At 42.7% G+C, this 21,260-nt stretch overlaps 1 protein-coding gene across 1 annotated transcript in view; it reads right to left on the bottom strand.

The window, feature by feature from the left end:
- OGFOD2 (2-oxoglutarate and iron dependent oxygenase domain containing 2) overlaps window positions 1-20,584 on the bottom strand; it is a 39,127-nt gene extending 18,543 nt beyond the window's left edge. Inside the window, exons 1-4 of the mRNA XM_089661985.1 lie at window positions 20,359-20,584; window positions 9,931-9,987; window positions 4,731-4,841; window positions 4,188-4,287 (exon numbers count right to left, since the gene is read on the bottom strand). Coding sequence (XP_089518111.1) covers window positions 4,188-4,287; window positions 4,731-4,841; window positions 9,931-9,987; window positions 20,359-20,487 — 397 coding nt within the window. The 5' untranslated portion in view covers window positions 20,488-20,584. The remainder of the gene's footprint in view (window positions 1-4,187; window positions 4,288-4,730; window positions 4,842-9,930; window positions 9,988-20,358) is intronic.
- Window positions 20,585-21,260: the final 676 nt, after the last annotated feature.

Genomic DNA, 21,260 nt, shown 5'->3' with positions numbered 1-21,260 from the left:
TCGGGGAGACAGCCGGCTTCCAATTTCCCACGCCTCTCCTTCCCCCTGTCCGCCTTAGGCCGGCCGGCGTCCCTGCTTCCCAGGGATGCACCGCGGCTGGTCACGTGCCCCGGTCGCGCCTCCTCGTCTCCCGGAAACCAGGCTCAGCGTCCCAGTCTCTCTCCACTACTCTCCGGCTTCAACCGCGCACCGCTGCCCATTGAAGAAAGCCCCCCAGGCCGAGGTATTTCTTTGCCAACTAGGGCTCCATACCGCTGGGGGGAATTAAGACCGAATAGAGGGGGGGTCGGTCAGAGAGGGCTCGTGCGAGAGCTCCTAGCTCGAGCTCTCCGCCGCCGCCATCGTCAGGCTCCACCCACCAGCCCGATGCGTATGACTTATCCTCCCAAATTATTGTATGTGTTTCAAGTTTTACCTGTCCCTGTTCCCTCGCATATATTGCGTATTCATCAGCAAAAACTCTGCAGGGCAGCATAGTGGCTAAATGGCTAGCATGTCTGCCTGGCAGTACTAGGATCATTGGTTCAAATCCAACCACGGCACCACCTGCCTGGAGTTTGCATGTTCTCCGTGTGCCTTTGTGGGTTTCCTCTGGGTACTCCGGGTTCCTCCCACACATCAAAGACATGCTGGTAGGTGAATTGGCTCCTGTCTAAATTGGCCCTAGTGTGTGTGTGTGTATGTATGAATGTAAGATAGGGACCTTAGATTGTACACCCCTTACTGGTTAGGGACTGATGTGAATGTACAATATATATATATGTAAAGTGCTGCATAAATTGATAGCACTATACAAGTACCTGAAATAAATAACATAGAGGTGCTTCTACGGGCTGAAAAAAAAATGCTAAACACCTGAAAAAGTGTCCTTTTTTAAGCCTAGTGTGCATGAGGCCTAATTCAGTTTTAAAGAGTATGTAAACTCAACCTTTCATATTCATGCTAAACACCACCTGCTGTACCATGTACCTGTATGAAAAAGTAACCTGTTCTGTTTGTATTGATTCCTTTGTGTAAAATCCCTGGTGTTCCTGCCAGTCCCTTTGCTTTCCTATTAAAAACTGACCACACTAGGCAGGAGAACATGCCATGGTCAGTTCCCTAGCTGTGCTGGGAACTAAGCCAGCTCTCCTCCAATGATCAAACATGTTCTGGCATATGCCGCTGCAGAGCCTTTCACTGTTGCTGTTTCTCCTCCCCCAGTTTTTATGAAGTTGAGAACAGATGGAAAGTGATCACTTTTTAAAAAAAAGGGGGAAAAGTGTTTATATATTTTTTTTATATATATCATTTCTATTTTAACCACTTGCCCTCCTGAGGATTTACCCCCCTTCCTGACCAGGCCATTTTTTGCGTTACGCAGCTGTATTACTTTAACTGACAATTGCGCAGTCATGCAACACTGCACGCAAATGAAATTTACGTCCTTTTTTTTCCCCATGGATTGAGCTTTCTTATGGTGGTATTTGATTGCCTGTGCGTTTTTTAATTGTTTGCGCTAAAAAAAAAAGACCAACAATTTTGAGTAAAAAAACAGTATTTTTGACTTTTTGCTAATAAACATGTTCAGTAAAAAAATTTTAAAAATCAAATTTCGCCATAAATTAGGCCAAAATGTATTCTGCTACGTGTTTACTAAAAAAAAAATCCTAATACATGTAAATGAATTAGTTTACATGAAAGTTATAGCGTTTACAAATGGCGGTATATATACTGGGCTTTTTTTTTTACTAGTAATGGCGGCGATCAGCGACTTATAGCAGGACTGTGGGACTGTGGCAGGCATTCTGACACTGGGGGGAACTGACTTGGTGTCACTGACATCCCCAGTGATACCAATACAGTGATCAGTGCTAATAAAAAGCACTGACACTATACTAATGGCACTGGCCAGGAAGGGTTAACATGTGGGGCGATCAAAGGGTTAACTGTGTGCGGTTATACTAAGTGTGCTGTGTGTGTGCTTCACTGTAAGCACACTGCTTCGCATGGCTGTGCTATGCACAGCCATGCAAAGCAGTGTGCAGGAGCTGACAGGGGAGAGAACTCTTTTGTTTACAAACCATGTGCTTTCAGGAAATGAATGCTTTGGGGGGTCTTTAATGAACTCTAGCAGCTGTTTCTGAGCTCTTTTATCTAGGATTTACTATCTCCGGATTAATTACTTATCCATGCACTGGAGCTGATACATCTGCCTTAGAGGGATCTCTATATAGAGCCCAGCCGCACTGGATATTTGGCCATCTATTCCTGCAGTGGAAAGGTTACATCTTTTGAAGGGATTTCTATACAGAGCCTAGTTGCCTCTTACTTCTGGTGAGTGCATAGTGGTGGAGGATTGTCACAGATGCACTCTTCACAGGTGTCACTGGTCATGACTGATTTCTACAACACCATTGGACACTGCACTTTGTGGACTTTATTTATGATTTAAGTTAATCTTATATATTTTTTTGTATAATTACTTCCTATATAAGTTCACACAGGAATAATTTTGTGTTCTTCATATGCTTTGGACATAAATGCTGCGCTTTCTGTATATGTTTCTGTTTTTAGTGGACTAGGAGGGTTCACCACTTTGCACTAGCTGCTCATTCACTAGTTCTTTTTCTTTGCACTAACTACATATTTTTGACACTGAGCTGTATATTCCAGGGAATATCCGATTGCCTCTCGGGGGATCAGGAAGGATTTTTTTTCCCTGCAGGAGCAAAATGGATCATGCTTTGCTGGGGTTTTTTTTTGCCTTCCTCTGGATCAACTGTGGGTATAGGATTATAACTTTTCTTTTTTAATGGTAGAACTGGATGGACTTTTGTCTTTTTTCAGTCAGACTAATGCAGGCCATAGATGGGTCGAAAATCGGCCGATTTTTCAGCCGAAAATAAAATCGGCCGATTTTCGGATCGTTAGTGGGCTAAATGTTCGGCCGTTTTTCGGTATTTTGGCAGATTTTTTTATCGGTAAAGTTGGAAAAAAATCGGCCGATTTTCACGGCAATGATGGGCAAATCGGCCGATCTTTTACCGATAAAAAAAATCTGCGCATGAGCAGTGACCTGCAAGAGGAAGACAAAAAGAAGAAGAAAAAAGAAGAAGAGGATGAAGAGGAAGAGAATGAAGAAGAGGATGAAGAAGAAGAGGAAGAAGGAGAAGGGGAAGAGAAGGAGAGGATGAAGAAGAAGAAGAGGATGGAGAAGAAGAGGATGAAGAAGAAGAGGATGAAGAAGAAGAGGAAGAAGAAGAAGACGAGGATGAAGAAGAAGAGGATGAAGAAGAGGATGAAGAAGAAGAAGAAGACGAGGATGAAGAAGAAGAAGAGGATGAAGAAGAAGAATAGGATGAAGAAGAATATGCTGAAGAAGAGGATGAAGAAGAAGAGGAAGATGAAGAAGAGGAAGATGAAGAGGATGAAGAAGAGGAAGATGAAGAGGATGAAGAAGAGGAAGATGAAGAGGATGAAGAAGAAAAAGAGGATGAAGAAGAAGAAGAGGAAGAAGAAGAAGAGGATGAAGAAGAAGAGGAATTCCAGTCCGGCAAAAAGTGTCCCTGCAGAGAGCTCCGCTATTTCTTTGATAGTTCCTTGACATTTATAGCGGTTGCAACAATGTATCTATTTGTTTCCGAATAAAAACATTTGTATCCTAAATGGATACAAATAGATACATTGTTGCAACCGCTATAAATGTCAAGGAACTGTCCAAGAAATAGCGGAGCTCTCTGCAGGGACACTTTTTGCCGGCTGTAGACGGGATGAAAATCGGCCGATTTTTTTTACCGTTGCTGGTAACGTCGGCCGCTTGAACGACCGATTTTTAGTTTTTTTTAAAGAAAAATCGGCCGATTTTCAACCCGTCTATGGCCTGCATAAGTATGTAACTATGTATATGTGCTTATAGTCTGAGGATCATTGTGATCAGGCTTGTAGGGGTTGTTAATTGCAGAAGAGACATTGCATATCTCTTCTGCAATAAAAAACCTGCCTGTTCACAGTGAGTTGCAGTGAGAGTTTAGTTCTGCTTTACGGCAGCAAGGCCAGGAACATGTCTTTCATCTTCACTCTGTTTCTCAGCATTGTGTCTTTCCTAGCACTTTTGCAAACTTCCAGGGGTACAACATCTTCTGCCCATATGCCCGTTGTATCCCTACTACATGAATTCATTTTTTGGAGACTTAGATTAACAATACCTGGAATGGAATCAAGGAGCTTTAACAGACCATCCAGACTAGCATGGGGAGACTGGCAAAAATGGACAGCTTCCAAAAAGTCTGCAGCCAGAAAGGACTCCTTAAAAAAACAAAAGTGAGAAAGAGATAATTAAGCACTGTTCACAAAAGTGCATTTGCTGTTAACAATTTATGAGCCCTTTTTACTATGTCATTTATTGAGATGCAAAGATGTGTCTTCTCTCTCTCCACCCCTGTTCATTATTGGATTTACTGGATATACACTTGAGTGTGTTTATGTGATTTTCAAGCATTTTTTGTGCATTTACTAGGAGGCACAGATGTTTGTTAGACAGGAAATTGCCCATTTTTTTTACACACTCCCATTGCAGTCTGTGGGGGCCAAAAAATGTGCAATCATGCCCAAAAGAAGCTCCTGGACGTTTCTGGGCAATCAGCAACAGCATGAAATAATGTGAAAATCAGGTGTCATGCATTGAAGCACTCCTGGAAACACTACAAATCTCTCAGGTGCGAATGGGAGCCAAATGTATCTTTAGTTACCTGTAAGACATACAACTCTGGATGCATTGGTTTATAATGGAGTGAAATTTCTGATTTTCTTTGCATAGACTCCTCAGCTAATTTCTTTCTTCTTTCCACTTCTTTCTTTACCTGGGGAAATAGTAACACAATCAAGGTGATCTGTCAAAAAGGCAAAACATCTGCCTGAAAAGCCTCAGGGTTTGTTTTTCTTTGACTCCCAGGCTACATACCAGTTCCTGGGCAGTAAACCTGAACCTATTCAGTGATGGATATGACTGCACTAGAACTGCAAATATACAGACAACTTATACTATAATTCAGATATCCGACTTAATACCAGATTGGACTTATGATGGGACGAGTGTAAAAACATTTACAAAGGGGCTAATCTAACAGTGGTTTAATAGAAAATGCAGGCATTCTGTCACTATATATTACTTTATGGCAATTAGAACAGTAATTTTTAAAATCTTTTTTGCTTGAATTATATTTTGAGTCACATTCCTGACAAAAATACAATGGAAATTCCTGCGGTACTAAGAATCATTGCTTTGCAATGTTATTGCCTTTTAAACATTCTCCCAGTACTACAACCTTCAAACTGCTTTTCACTGGCCTGGAGCTCCTCCTGATGGTGAGATTTAATATTGCGGCTCCTCCAGGCAGCAATAACAATGATGCCTAAACACACCCTATCTAGGAAGTCTGACTTAGCCCTCCAAGTGATTGTAAGTGACAGTTGAGGGTCATGCTCTTTCTCACAAAGTGGGTGGGGAAGGGGGATTCCTTCCTTGAGACAAAGGTCCAAAGCTTTGGCAGCATTTCATTTTCCATGGTAGTGACCTAGGCAATGCATAATATGTAATGAGAGAATTCTAGAGCCAGCCATTGCACACTTTTTTATGAAAACACTAGCTGCCTGGCTTTCTTTGTCTTCAATATTTTTTAAGTAACTGACCAGAACAAGCATGCAGTTAATGAAGTCAGAAGAGTCAGAACTCCTGACCGGCACATGTTTTCCAGATCACTGACAAAAGCAATGAAGTCTTTGAATCCACATAGCCAGGCAACTAGCATTTTTAGAGAGTACAGTAATAGCAGTCTGCCCCTCTGAATGCCATAACTCCTAAGGCTCCATGTACACTGCAGCTGATAAATTCATGTTTAGAAGCTTTTCTGCATTTTTTTCAGCAGCCCCTGAACTCACCCTAATGTTTTCCTATGTGTCCATGTACACTATGTCGTTTACAGTCGTTTACAGGTAGTTGAGTTTACAGTCGTTTTTTTAAACGCACCAAACTTCCGTTCAGGAGTGGATTTTATCAGCGAATAAATGCCAATCAAATGCCAAACGCTTGTAAACGTGGATAACCGCGTTTATAAGCATTTGGAACATTTTTTTTAACTCTTCCATTTCCAGATGCTGTCCAGAGACTTTTTTCATCATGAAAAATGCATGCAAAGCGTTTTCCTGGTACTCAAATGGACCTAGTACACCATACTTTGAAGTTTCGCATGAAAGAAAATATGTTAGACACTGCTGCAATAATTTCTGCACAGAAATGAGCTGGGACACATCCAAACACCACACAAAAAAAGACAGCTAATCTCAACAAATACTGCTCTCTGCTTCTGCTCTCTCTATTTCTCTCAAAATGACTGAAATTATTTTTTACTGTTTTTCAGTGCATTCTGGGCATTCTGGAAGGTCTCCTGAGGTTATCTTTAAAAAACGATTCTAAATGCAAACGCTCATAAACGTGGTATGCAAACGCGGCTAAACAGATGTTTTTTAACCTACGTTTTCCAGCAGTCAGTTTCCATCGTTCAGAAGTGTTTTCCATATGTCCCATGTACATGGCGCTTAACTCCTGGTAGGAAAAAGCTGCATATAAAAATGCGGTAAAAGCCGCCTATTGCACATGTACACGCATTTAGCCGTGTCTAATGAACATTAATGCATTCAAATGGCCAGAATATTAATTAATTCTGGCCATTGGAATGCATTAATCCTCAAACACTATCATTTATGCAGGTTTAGATGCTTTCTGCAATTTTTCTACTCTTCGGCTCCTCTCCTGAAAGTGCCTTTGGTGATTTTTCTAAAGACTGTAAACTCTCCTCTTCTAATATGCCTGTATACGCCTAAGTATGCAGGGACACATAGGTTTACATAAAGGTGCTTTTACAGGCTGGAAAAAGTTACCCACAGTTAATCCAGAGGAAGGCAAAAAACCCAGCAAAGCATGATCCACTTTACTCCTGCTGGGAAAAAAAATTCCTTCCTGATCCCCCGAGAGACAATCGGATATTCTCTGGATCAACTTTACCTATAAATGTTAGTATCCAGTTATATTCTGTGTATCCAAGAAAGAATCCAGGACTTTTTTAAAGCAATCCACTGAGTTGGCCAGAACCAACTCTTGAGGGAGTCTATTCCACATTTTCACAGCTCTCACTGTGAAGAAACCTTTCCGTGTTTAGAGATTACATTTCTAGACTGTGAGACATTCTACTTGTTACAATCTCCAGATTGATACATATAAATAAGATCCACCAGATCATTTCTTTTATTTTGTAACTATTGTGTCAGCAAAAGTCCTGGGAGTATTTGGTGTATGTGAGCCACTGCAAAAAGCTTTCCTCAGTGTGCACTGCAATCAGCTTAGTAATGGGCAGTTTTTTTTTTTTTTTTGTGTGTGTATATTTTTTTTTAATTAAGAGGACAGTCACTTTTGGACTACATCTTAGAGCTGCATACTTGAAAAAGCAGTGCAATCTGGTCTCTGTTTGTTATTGCAGTGGTTATCCAATGCTGCAATCTTCCAGTGAAAAGTTAGAGAAAGAAAAAGTGGAAACGCGAGTAAAGTTGTTCTTAGACTACCACAACACCAGTGTGTAAGGCCCCATTCACACCTGAGCATATTGGAATTGCGGGTAGAATTGTGAGATTCTGCCTGCTATCCTATAATTACAACAAAACATGCAACATGCCCGATTCAGTGCCAAAATTCCAAATAAATGGTGCCGCTCCAAAAACGCACCACAAAAACACAGAAAAAAGCAACACGGCAATGTCGATCAGGTGTGATCAGGGCCTATTATACCCCCTTCCTGTTTTTTAGTGCGGTGATAGTTTCACTGACAATTACTTGGTAATGAAACTGTATTCAAATTAGTTTTATATAATTTTTTTGTTTTTAGGATACAGCTTTCTTTTGGTGGATTTGATAACCCCTAACCAATAACCAAATTTTGCAAAGTGTTCTCTGATTGGATGAGGTGGAGAGCGTTACAGCACTGTCCTGCCTCTGCACTGTGTCTAGTCAGGCAGCGCTGCCAACCTCCTGTGCTCACAATCCATTAGGCCAGCCACACAACACAGGACCCAGCAGCAAGTGGAGATCACTGGAGTAGTAGTGAGTATCTACTACAATGATTTCCAACCTCCAGGAGCATTGGCCAGATATGGTATATACAAAGTTACATTGGTCCAAGCTGGACCAATGCCAAAGTAACTATGTAAAATGTACCATGCCTGGAATTCTTCTTTAAAGTAGAAGTATGGGATAGTACAAATAGATAGTATTAAAGTGGAGTTCCAGCTGTTTTTGTGTTTATTAAAAGTCAGCAGATACAAAAACTGTAGCTGCTGACTTTTAATAAACACACACTTACCTGTCCCAGAGTCTAGTGATGTTCTCACCCTTCCCTCCTCCATGGCGCCAGCATCTCAACTGTGGGTACCAGGCTGTGAAAGCTTGTGGCTTCACAGCCTGGTGCCCACTGCGCATGCGGGAGTCACGCTGCGCCTCCTGATTAGTCCAGCGGTCTTCTGGGACCTGTGAAAGTTCCCAGGAGACTGCAGGAGGGAGAAGGGGGTTGAACCTTCTCCCTCAAAACCAGGTACCCGCTCCGCCCTCCCCCACCAAAAGGTGCCAAATATGGCAGTGGAGAGGGGGGGAGGAGGTAAATGAGTGGAGCTTCCACTTTTGAGTGGAACTCCGCTTTAACTACCCTTACCACAGAACAGGTTTTCTTTCTTTCCTATGTTGCTCCATTTTTGCTGTATCCCCATTCCAAGCCCTGGTTAGGGCTGAGTAACGGCCCTCTTCAGATTTGAAAGTTTGGAGTGGGTGGTTACATCCGGAGTGAGCTGCCCCCCTCATCCTCTCCTCCTTTAGCTCTCAGCTGTGACTGCGCTTTCCTCACAGAGACAGAAGCTGGAACGGGCCTGCCTGCCATATGCCTCTGTTTCCATGACTTTACACTGTCAGCAAGAAACAGAGGCACAAACCAGTATGCTGAGGGATTTGCAACTCCGGGAGACTGTACTATACAAGAAAAGAATGAAGAAATGTTCTTCAGCTTCTTCCCTGCTTCACTCTGCAGAGAGAGTGAACTGAGAAAGTTTAGCAGTGAGAGCTCAGCCTGGATAGGAAAGGGAAGGAGAAAGCAGCTGCATGTCAGAACGACCTTGATGGGAGGGGGGAGTAGGGGGAGAGAAGCTGCCTGTGTGTGAAGAACCTCAACAAACTGGATGGGAGGGATGAGGAGGGGGGAGTGTGAGAAGAGCTGAAGCTCTGCTGATGTCTTGGAAGTGTGCAGACTGTCAGGAGCCGATGTCAGTCATAAGAGGGGGGTGGATACTGACTTCAATGTCGGCATGACGCTGCATAAGAGGCTTTAGCCCCTCCCACAGGTTTTTTTTTTATTTCAGAAGAAAGGGTGTACATTTCAGAGGGCAGAAAATCGTTTTTCATAGTAGCAGCTCACCAGGATTAAGATTATACAAAAAAAAAAATGTAACCCATATTTCTCTTTTAACCTAAACTGAAATTATATTGTACTTCCCTCTGAAAGAGCTAGGACCTATTCACACCAGAGGTAATTCCATGCAGATTGCTGTGTTCTAATCTGCATTCATACTGTACGGTAAAAATCTATTCATGTCAATGGGGACTGCTGTTACCAGAGCTCCAGTTTAGAATAGCACTGACCTATGGATTTCTATTCAAGTCACATAAATGGAAAAATCTTATTAACAAATTAAAAAAAAAAACATGTCAAGTCAAGCAAAGTTGCATGCAATACTACCCGTGTTTTAATAACATCTCTAAGATATACATGTAGTATATACATAGGCGATAGATAGATAGATAGATAGATAGATAGATAGATAGATAGATAGATAGATAGAGTTTTTGTTTTGTCATACCGTTTCCAGAACTTGTGCAAGCTTCTCAGGAGTACCACATCCCCGGCTCTGCAATGCCTAAATGACACAGTGGTGTATTAATAGGAATCGCTAACCCACTTTGCCATAATAACATTACTCACTCTTTATACAGAGCATTCTTCAAAAAGAAATACATTTTCACCAACTGTATAAAACTGTTAATTGGATAGCAGACCATAAGTTCATGGTGGGGAGAATCCTGTCATTCCTCCGACTCCCCTGTTCTTCATTCACAGATCGTGTAAATGCAGTGTGTGATCACTACACAGGTTTTTTTCAATGGAGGAAGGAGGTGGCAGGTCCCTATTGAGAACTTCTATTGAGGTCAGACCAAGACCCAAAGCTATTAACTCCCTCAGAAATTGCAGTTCAGCAACAGGAAGAGGACCTGTCATCACTGCACTGAAGATTTCTACACACTTCAGCTGCTTGCATAACATGAGACATACGTCCTTACAGAAGTTAGGTCGCTAAAGCTGTAGGGAAAAAAATTTGTTTTTTAGCTCACTCGGTCTAGAGGAGGTTAAAGGGACTGCACTACTTACCTTAAAGGATAAGTTCGCCTTTCATAACATGTTACTATCTGACTGGCCCCCGCACCCCCCCCCCATGCCCGCTGTGACAGCAAGCAGATATACCGACAGGTCAGGGGGAGACCTGCATGGCACCAGCGATCTGCTGACCGCACGGTGCACGGGTGTCAAACTGATGGCACTCCAGCTGTTGCCAAACTACAAGTCCCATCATGAGGCATTGCAAGGCTGAGAGTTACAAGCATGACTCCCAAAGACAGAGGCATGATGGGATTTGTAATTTCACAACCGCTGGAGGGCCACCAGTTTGACACCCTGCTTTAGAGGCTCCATAAACAAAAATAATAAATGCACATTTTTTTTTACCTGCAAAAAAATGTGCATTTATTATTTTTTGGTAAAATGTGAACTTATCCTTTAACAAAGCTCTGGCCAGCTCTGGCCAGTTCCAGCACTTCTGTCTGTAGGTGGTCCTTCAACATCATCATGTGCAATGCAGGGCTCTTAACCATGCATTGTACAAGGAGGAGGCAGGTGTTTGACCATGGCTTGGAGAGCCTTATGCTCTATAAGAATATTGTACGAACATTTTAGTACGAGGACCGATTCTCCGATAATCGGATTGTTAGTACATAGCTTTCGAGAGCCGATCACAACAATTTGTGCAACAATATCCAAAGAGACAAGCACAAACATTTTTCTCGTACGATACCAGATCGTACAATTTTTGTTTAATCAGTACAGTAGTCCTCCGAAAATACAATACAAATACAATACATGACATCACTTTCAAAATTCTTTTCTTTCATAGCATTTTCCTATCTTTAACAACCTTTTCACTTTCGATGTGAGACTAGGAGACGAAAAAAAATGGGCGATAGTTCGTCCGATATTCTCATCGTGTGTACGGGGCTTTAGAGGGGAGGCTTTGCAGGATCAGTCACACTGCTGGAGGGATATAAGGTAAGTATATCTCCTAATTCCTGTACACCCCCCCACCCCAGACTTAACAATGCTGCAAGGGTATATTTTCAACCCTGGAGTTGGACTTTAATATGTTGCTAAACTCACAACAGTAAAATCAGTCTGTATATGCAGTAAAGCATGCTTGGTATACTCACCGTGGAACCTAAGGGGTTAATCCTCTGCACTGTGTAAAAAGGCTGTTTGATCCTGTCTTCTCTGCCCCTTCTCTTGTTGAAATAGCCACCTGATACAGACTGAACCCGTGGTTACATGCACATGCTCAGTTTGGTGTGTATTGCTAGAGAGGTTTGTTTTTTTTCCTTGGGAGGGTGCATGTGATCACAGGGCCAATCAGCACAGGGCCAATCGGCACTGCCCAGACAGAGGGTCAGAGGTTTCACATCCTCCTACAGCAGAAAGAAAACTCCTACAAGCTTTAACCAGTGCTTTGCTGAAGTCACAAGACTGCTCTAACTGCTGATGAGAAAAGGTATTTAGCAGTTTATATTTAGTAAAATAATTGCATTTCCATGTTGTGTGTACTGTGGGGGACCAGATATAGTGAATGCAGGGTCCGGGGTTTAGTAACACTTTAAAGTAAACTTTTACTAAGGCTGGCCATACACTATACAATCTGATTATACAATCTCTCTGCAATCTTTTTAGTTTGCCCGTAAATCAGAAAGGCCCTTGTACTACATAGTTGATTGGTAGATATAACTGAGAATGAGACTGTACAATCAGAACATATAGTGTTTGACCAGCTTAAGAAAAATATGAGGGTTTCACAGCTGACCTCCTTCCTAGAATGTTATTGTTGTTACACTGACCTTCTGACTCCAGTAATTAAATCCCTGACCTGGGAATAAACGCAGACCAGGAAAATGGGAGTAACCTCACAATTCCTGTATTTGTATACTTGTTCTGGATTATAGTGACCTGAAGTATGGAAGAAAGGGGATCAACATGAAAGCCAGAGACCTAGCATTTACAGAGTGAGACATCTGCAATGTTCTTCCTTTAAGGGCTCATTTACACCATGCCCTGCATAGATCAACACAGGCTCAACATAACGGGGCAGCACAGTGGCTAAATGGTTAGCACATCCGCTTGGCAGTACTAGGGTCGTTGGTTTGAACCCCAACCACTGCACCACCTGCCTGGAATTTGCATTTTCTCCTTTAGCCTGCATGGGTTTCTTCCGAGTACTCCGGTTTCCTCCCACACTCCAAAGACATCTGGTAGGTTAACCACTTAAGGACCACCCTATAGCAGATATATTGCTACAGGGTGGCACCTGTGAGCAGAATCACGTGTATATATATACGTGATTTTGCATTTCCAGGTAGGGGGCGTGTGCGAGTCGCGCACACGGCCGCAGATGTCAAGCACTGGGTCCCGGCCGGTAATTACCCGCTGATGCCCGGTGATTACCGAGCATCTCCGACGGGGAGGAAGATTGTTTTGTTTAAAGGAGGGTCAGCCATGCTCCCTGTAAGGGACAGAGAGGTATTGAATCCACAGATTCCAGGTTCTGACGTATTGTTATTAAGAATGAAGGTGAATTTGTCATTAACCGTGGTCCAATTCAGTTTATTTTTAATGTAATAAAGTGGTATCACCGATTGCTTCTGATATTTAGCAACTGCGATTCTTTCAGCCAAGATAATGTAAAGGATCAATTTGGTCAATTTCTTGGAGATTCCTGAAAGTAATTTTTGAAAAATGGCTATCTCTGGGGACCTACTTGTAGCAATTGTGCACACAGAGATGGACGCGGTCATCCATCTTGCTAAGGATCCTCCATCTTGTATCTCTCTCCCTCCTCCAATCCCCCCTCCCTCTCTATTGAGTGACACGTGGTCCCTGTGCTCTAGGGTTCAGAAGTGCACAGGCAATCAGGCACAGCAGGACAGCTTCATGGTTATAAATCCCAAACTAGCTCGTGCCCAGGTTTCTGTTAGCTTCTCAATCTGAGATATCGTAAAGCCATAAACCATTCCTTCACTGAGCTTCAAAGACATTCCAGCTAGCTGTAAAACAGACTTACATTTAAAAACCCACTTTTACATATAATTTTATATCTGGAGCTGGGAAATAATTACATAAAAACCAAGCATATATTCGGTTAGCTCAGTTTAATGCAAGTCGTCTGATATCTTACACCCCCTAGTTGAAATCTACAGGAGAGTAGAAAACGATATCTCCTTAACCGTCCCAAGCAGGTATGTCATGTTTAATATCTAGACGTTCAGCAGATGATTCTGCATATTAATCTACTAGTGGCTAGGCTGCTACATGCACCGAGGGTAGGTTATTGATCATGATATAAACTGGGAGGGATTTTGGTTCTAGCTTGGGTCTCTGCCTCCAACACCCTCCCCAAATTAGCCGATTGGTTCTCTGCTTCAAGGAGATACCCTGCTGAGTTCCTAGAAAAGGCTGTTATGCTTGGAGCAGAGAGTTAAGTTGAAGTTGATAAATTCTCCTTTTTAACATCGGAACCAACTTTGGGAGAGCGGTACCCTTTTGCTCTGACACTTGAACTCTGCTTAAACCAAGGCTGACGGCAAGTACTCTACCTCTCTAAACTTCTTTCTGTTATCTCTTTGCTGTGTTATTGGTCTCTGTATTTCTATACAGTTGCAAGAAAAAGTGTGCGAACCCTTTGGGATTACGTGGAGTTTTGCATGAATTGGGCATAAAATGTGCTCTGAACGTCATCTAAGTCACAACAATAGGAGAACACAGTCTGCTGAACATAATACTACACAAACATTAGATGTTGCCATTGTTTAATTGCACATAACATGTAAACATTCACAGTGCAGGGAGGAAAAAGTATGTGAACCTTTGGACTTAATAATTTTTTGACACTCCTTTGGCAGCAATAACCTCAACCAAACGTTTCCTGTAGTTACAGATCAGACCTGCACAACGATCTGGAGTCATTTTGGACCACTCCTCTTCACAAAACTGTTTCAGTGTAGCAATATTCTTGGGATGTCTGGTGTGAATCGCTCTCTTACGGTCATGCCACAGCATTTCAATCGGGTTGAGGTCAGGACTCTGACTGGGCCACTCCAGAAGGCGTATTCTGTGCTGTTGCAGCCATTGTTTTGTTGAATTACTTGTATGCTTTGGGTCATTGTCCTGTTACATCACCCATCCTCTGCAGAGCTTCAGTTGGCGGACAGATGGTCGTACGTTTTCCTGCAAAATGTCTTGATAAACTCTGGAATTCATTTTCCCATCAATGACAACAATCCGTCCAGGCCCTGAGGCAGCAAAGCAGCCCCAAACCATGATGCTCCCTCCGCCATGTTTTACAGTGGGGATGAAGTTTTGATGTTGGTGTGCTGTGCCTTTTTTTCTCCCACATAGTGTTGTGTGTTCTTCCCAAACAACTCAATCTTGGTTTCATCTGTCCACAGTATATTTTGCCAGTAGTGCTGTGGAACATCCAGGTGCTCTTTTGCAAACTTCAAACGTGCTGCAATATTCTTTTTGGACAGAAATGGCTTCCTCCGTGGTGTCCTCCCATGTACTCCATTCTTGTTTAATGTTTTCCTTATTGTAGATGTGTCAACAAAAATGTTAGCATGTGCCAGAGATTTCTGTAGGTCTTTAGCTGACACTCTGGGATTCTTCTTTACCTCATGCAGCATTCTGCGCTGTGCTCTTGCAGTCATTTTTACAGGACGACCGCGCCTAGGGAGAGTAGCAACAGTGCTAAACTTTCTCCATTTGTAGACAGTCTGTCTTACCGTGGACACATGAACATCAAGGCTTTTGGAGATACTTTTGTAACCCTTTCCAGCTTCATGCAAATCAATAATTCTTGATCGTAGGTCTTCTGAGAGCTCTTTTCTGCGAGGCATGGTTCACATCAGACAGTGCTTCTTGAAACCAGTAAACCCAAAACAGATGTGTGTTTTTTAAGGGCAGGACAGCTGTCAGAAACACATCCAATATCATCACACTGATTGGAGTCAAGGTTGGCTCACTCCTGGCTCCAATTAGCTCTGGGAGAAGTCATTAAGCTAGGGCCTCACATACTTTTTCCTCCTTGCACTGTGAATGTTTACATGTTATGTGCAATTAAACCATGGCAACATCTAATGTTTGAGTAGTATTATGTTCAGCAGACTGTGTTCTTCTATTGTTGTGACTTAGATGACGTTCAGAGCACATTTTATGCCCAATTCATGCAAAACTCCACATAATCCCAAGGGGTTCACATACTTTTTCTTGCAACTGTATATATATATTGGCTACATCTTTTTCTGTAAATATTGTTATTGCAGCCTTTTGACCTTTTTAGTAATAAATCCTATTATCTGAAAAGCGTTGAACTGTTTCTAAAGCTCTTTTATGCAAACTAAGAATACCTGTCTCTGAAGAGCGCTACTGTGTGTTTTTAAAACCTCTATATATCTCTGCCTGCGGTGACAGTGGTATACAGATGATTATTTAACCATCATAGTGTTATTGCTAATATTGCCGAGTTTCCTTTTTCTCTGTACAAAAAAAAAGGAGGTGGTGGCAGTGTGAAGGGTAAATTGCGTAATTAACCCGACCCAGTAACAATCGCTTTCAGGCTGCAGGTACATCGATTGTGGTCCATTAGCTGGAAAATCTTTGTGCAGGGTTCAGCTGGGCGTGGCATTGTTACGCACGTGACAGCATGGTTTTAGATTGGCTAGTCCTTCGGTCGCGACTTTGGTGAGAAGGGCTGGGGTTTGACGCCGCAATCGTCACACTACTTACCCCTGGTTCACATCTGTGAGGGTGGTGCCACTGCGGATCCCCATGAAAATCCGTGCAGCCGCACCACCCGCACAGAGGAATGCAGACCCGCGGGCGGGTGCCATTAATTCTAATGGCATGTCACTTGCACTGGAAATCGCAACCATACTGGGAACCGAGGTTCCCGTGCGGGCTGCTTTTTCCGAAGAAGTGCAGGGACTTCTTCCCTGCATGTCCCAGGGTAAATGAATGGGCTCTTGTGCCTGTGCAAGATGCAGCCCGCAGGAATGCGGAGATGTGAACCTAGCCTTAGCCTCTGTTTGATCTGCAACTGCCATGGTGCTGCACATGTGATCAGTCATGACACCAGCCATCTGATGGTTTGACAGTTTGATTAACAGCACAAGCAAATGTGACAGTTACATTCCTGGAATAGAACAGTTTTTTTTATTTATTTAAAACCGTTAAATTGTTGGGTTTAGTACTTAAATATTGCTGCTTACACCAGAGTGAGATGAATAACTCTAGGCCAATGATTCATGGGGAACACTAAACTGATGAGCTGTAGGGGATTTTAACCACTTGCCAACTGGCCTATAGTCAAATGACGGCAGGGCGAACACCTCGTCCCTCTGGGAGGGTGTCATAGGACGTTCTTCCCGGATCGTGCTTTGCGCGTGCCCGCAGGGCCGTGCTGTGGCGAGATCTGTCACCGACCCTGTACCTCGGACACGGCCGATAACAGATCTGTGTACTGGCCCTGTTGCCAGTACCATGTGACCAATCACAGCAGGTCACATGACAGTTGTATACAATGGATGGCTTCCTTTCATGCCATCCATTGTATACAAGTGTGTCTAGCTGTAAATGGTCACAGAGGTCACATGCACAGGCTGGGCCAATCACAGCCCATCTGTGTCATGTGACTAGCTGTGGCCAATCACAGCTATTCACAACAAAAAAACCTGAATGAATGGATTTCATTCAGTTAAATGCTTGCTTACTATAAGCACTCAAATTGTGTTAAAAAAATACTAATCACTTCCCCAAAGTAGTACAATGTTACTATGGTAACATTATACTACTTTGGTCATAGTGTAATATGAAAAAAAAAGAGTAAAAAAAAGAGTAAAAAAAAAAAAAGGAATAAACATTTTTTAAAAAAAGAATTAAAAAAAATTATCAATTTTTTTTTTATACTGTCACCAGTCAGTGTCCATGATCACTGCCACACCAGTTAAATGTTGATGCTGTACTGCACTGGTGACAGTATGTAAAAAAAAAAAAAATTGTGAAAATAATTTTTTTAATTTCTTCATTTTCCGAAAAATAAGGACAAAAAAATTACAACTTCAAAAAACTCACCATGCCTCTTATGAAGTACGTTGGACTGTCTTCTTAGGAAAAAGGGGTCATTTGGAGGATGTCTGTACTGTTCTGACATTTTTGGGCCTCAAGAAATTAGATTGGCTGTCAGTACTTTTCAATTTTCAGATATATCCCATAGGTTGTGAACTATATGACTTTCTACAGACTAAATAATAAATACTGATTTTGGTTATTTTCACCAAAGACATGTAGCAGAATACATCTTGGCCTAAATTTCTGAAGAACAATTATTTATTTGCAAACTTTTATAACAGAAACAAAGAAAAACGTGGGTTTTTTTTTTTAATTTTCGGTCTTTTTTTGTTAACTTATCAAAAAATAAAAACCCCAGTGGGGATTAAATACCACCAAAAGAAAGCTCTAGTTGTGTGAACAAAATGATAAAATTTTAATTTGGGTACAATGTTGTATGACCGCGCAATTATCATTCAAAGTGTGAGAGCGCTGAAACCTGAAAATTGGCCTGCGCAGGAAGGGGGTAAAAATGCCTGATATTGAAATGGTTAAAGCACCGCCTATGGAAACTTCCGGGTACTGAGTTTTGTCGCTATTTCACCAGCTCATGGAATTGTACGGTTTGACATGTCGGGTTATCTATTTACTCACCTTTTATATTTTACTAAAACTACTAGTACTAGGTCATATATTGCATTTGTGTGTCCTAAAGTTAACCTGGGGGTATTTTTTGTATTGAAATGTTGTTCTTGATGGACCATTGCGCTGATATTATTGGACTTAAACCATTGCCGCTACCACCACCACCATTTTCCTCTCCAGGGTGTCTGCTTTCAGAAGATAGGGTAAAATCAGTGGCAGCACAGTGGCTAAATGGTTAGCACTTCCGCCTGGCAGTACTATGGTCGTTGGTTCGAATCCCAACCAGAGCACCACCTGCCTAGAGTTTGCATGTTCTCCCTGTGCCTGCGTGGGTTCCCTCCAGGTACTGCAGTTTCCTCTCACACTCCAAAGACATGTTGGTAGGTTAATTGGCTCCTGTCTAAATTGTCCCTAGTATGTGTATGTATGAATGTGAGTTAGGGACCTTAGATTGTACATCCCTTGAGGGTTAGGGACTGATGTGAATGTACAATATATATGTAAAGTGCTGCATAAATTGACGGCACTATATACAGGAGAAACTCGAAAAATTAGAATATCGTGCAAAAGTTCATTTATTTCAGTAATGTAACTTAAAAGGTGAAACTAATATATGAGATAGACTCATTACATGCAAAGCAAGATAGTTCAAGCCGTGATTTGTCATAATTGTGATGATTATGGCTTACAGCTCATGAAAACCCCAAATTTACAATCTCAGAAAATGAGATTACATGCAATCAATAAAACAAGGATTGTACATAGAACAATATCGGACCTCTGAAAAGTATAAGCATGCATATGTACTCAGTACTTGGTTTGGGCCCCTTTTGCAGCATTAACTGCATCAATGTGGCGTGGCATGGAAGCTATCAGCCTGTGGCACTGTTGAGGTGTTATGGAAGACCAGGATGCTTCAATAGCGGCCTTCAGCTCTTCTGCATTGTTCGCTCTCATGTCTCTCATCTTTCTCTTGGCAATGCCCCATAGATTCTCTATAGGGTTCAGGTCAGACGAGTTTGCTGGCCAATCAAGCACAGTAATCACACGGTCATTGAACCAGGTTTTGGTGCTTTTGGCAGTGTGGGCAGGTGCCAAGTCCTGCTGGAAAATGAAGTCAGCATCCCCATAAAGCTTGTCTGCGGAAGGAAGCATGAAGTGCTCCAAAATCTCCTGGTAGACGGCTGCATTGACCCTGGACTTAATGAAGCACAGTGGACCAACACCAGCAGATGACATGGCTCTCCAAATCAACACAGACTGTGGAAACTTCACACTGGACTTCAACCATCTTGCAGTGTGTGCCTCTCCATTCTTCCTCCATACTCTGGTCCTTGGTTTCCAAATGAGATGCAAAAGTTGCTGTCATTAGAAAAGAGGACTTTGTACCACTGAGCAACAGACCAGGTCTGTTTTTCTTTAGCCCAGGTAAGACGCTTCTGACACTGTTTGTTATTCAGGAGCGGCTTGACAAGAGGAATACGACATTTGAAGCCCATGTCCAGGATCCGTCTGTGTGTGTTGGCTCTTGATGCACTGACTCCAGCCTCAGTCCACTCCTTGTGAAAGTCCCCAACACTTTTGAATGGCCTTTTCCTGACAATCCTCTCCAGGCTGCGGTCATCCCTGCTGCTTGTGCACCTATTTCTTCCACACTTTTCCCTTCCACATAACTTTCTATTAATGTGCTTTGATACAGCACTTTGGGATCATCCAACTTCTTTTTCAATTACCTTTTGAGGCTTTCCCTCCTTATGGAGGGTGTCAATGATGGTTTTCTGCACAACTGTCAGGTCAGCAGTCTTTCCCATGATTGTGATTCCTACTGAACCAAACTGAGAGACCATTTAAAGGCTCAGGAACCCTTTGCAGGTGTTATGGCTTAATTAGCTGATTAGAGTGGGACACTTTGAGCCGAGAATATTGCACCTTTTCACAATATTCTCATTTTCTGAGATTGTGGATTTGGGGTTTTCATGAGCTGTAAGCCATAATCATCACAATTATGACAAATCACGGCTTGAACTATCTTGCTTTGCATGTAATGAGTCTCATATACTAGTTTCACCTTTTAAGTTGCATTACTGAAATAAATGAACTTTTGCACAATATTCAAATTTTTGGAGTTTCACCTGTAAGTACCTGAAATAAATAAATAGTAATTGGAGAATACCTTGTGATATTCCTGGGCAAACTGCTCCTCATCTGTGAAGCTGACATGCATTTGGTATTCATGTATGAATATATTGTCAGTGTAGAAGCAGGCACATGAATAGGAGCCTCTGCTAGAGCCGTGTGCCATGGCACAGAGCTGTCACTGCCCGGAACCCGCACAGCTGCCCATCATCACAGCTCCTCCAGGCACACAGCTGTGCTCCCAGCTACTTCTACTTCCGGACACGTGATAGACGCGCCCCCTACCATCCAGGGATCGTCTATCAATACACCAGCTGTCCTGCCGGCAGCAGTGCACTGTGCTGATGTGTTCGCTGTACTGAGGTTAAGAAGTGGGATACGCACCCTTAGCCGGTGTCACAATTAATGAGGTCCCCGGGAAACTGTTCACACTGTGTGGATCAGGGCTGGCTGGGAAGGACTATGGAGCCTGTCAGTTGATCCATTTTCTCTCCTTCCAGGTATTGGTTTCCTGAGGCTGGCAGTATGGAGGATCAGAGGGCACTCTAGCAGGCAGGCGGCCATCCCCAGGTTCTCATGCTGCACCAGGCTGACCATGGAGCCCCTACAGGTGGCAGAGGAGGTGGTGGAGTCCAGTCCCAATAAGCTGGAAGATATTTACAGGCTGCTGGCTGAGGGCTCCTTCCCATCTTCCTTCTGCTCCATCAAGAAGAAAAACCTGAAGAGATATGCCCGCAAGTTTCTCCTAGAAGGTGAGGCGGTAATGTTTCTATGGATACAAAGGGCGCACCTCCCGAGTACATTACCTTAACCACTTGCCCTCCTGAGGATTTACCCCCCTTCCTGACCAGGCCATTTTTTGCGTTGCGGCGCTGCGTTACTTTAACTGTCAGTTGCGCAGTCATGCAATGCTGCACCCAAATTAAATGCACATCCTTT

The sequence above is a fragment of the Staurois parvus genome, unplaced genomic scaffold (genome assembly GCF_062004578.1).
Source record: "Staurois parvus isolate SC_StPar_1 unplaced genomic scaffold, SC_StPar_1.0 ptg001418l, whole genome shotgun sequence".
In the NCBI taxonomy this organism is placed as follows: domain Eukaryota; kingdom Metazoa; phylum Chordata; class Amphibia; order Anura; family Ranidae; genus Staurois; species Staurois parvus.
Note: the sequence above shows the minus strand (reverse complement) of the source record. Positions and strands in the feature narration are given on the sequence as shown.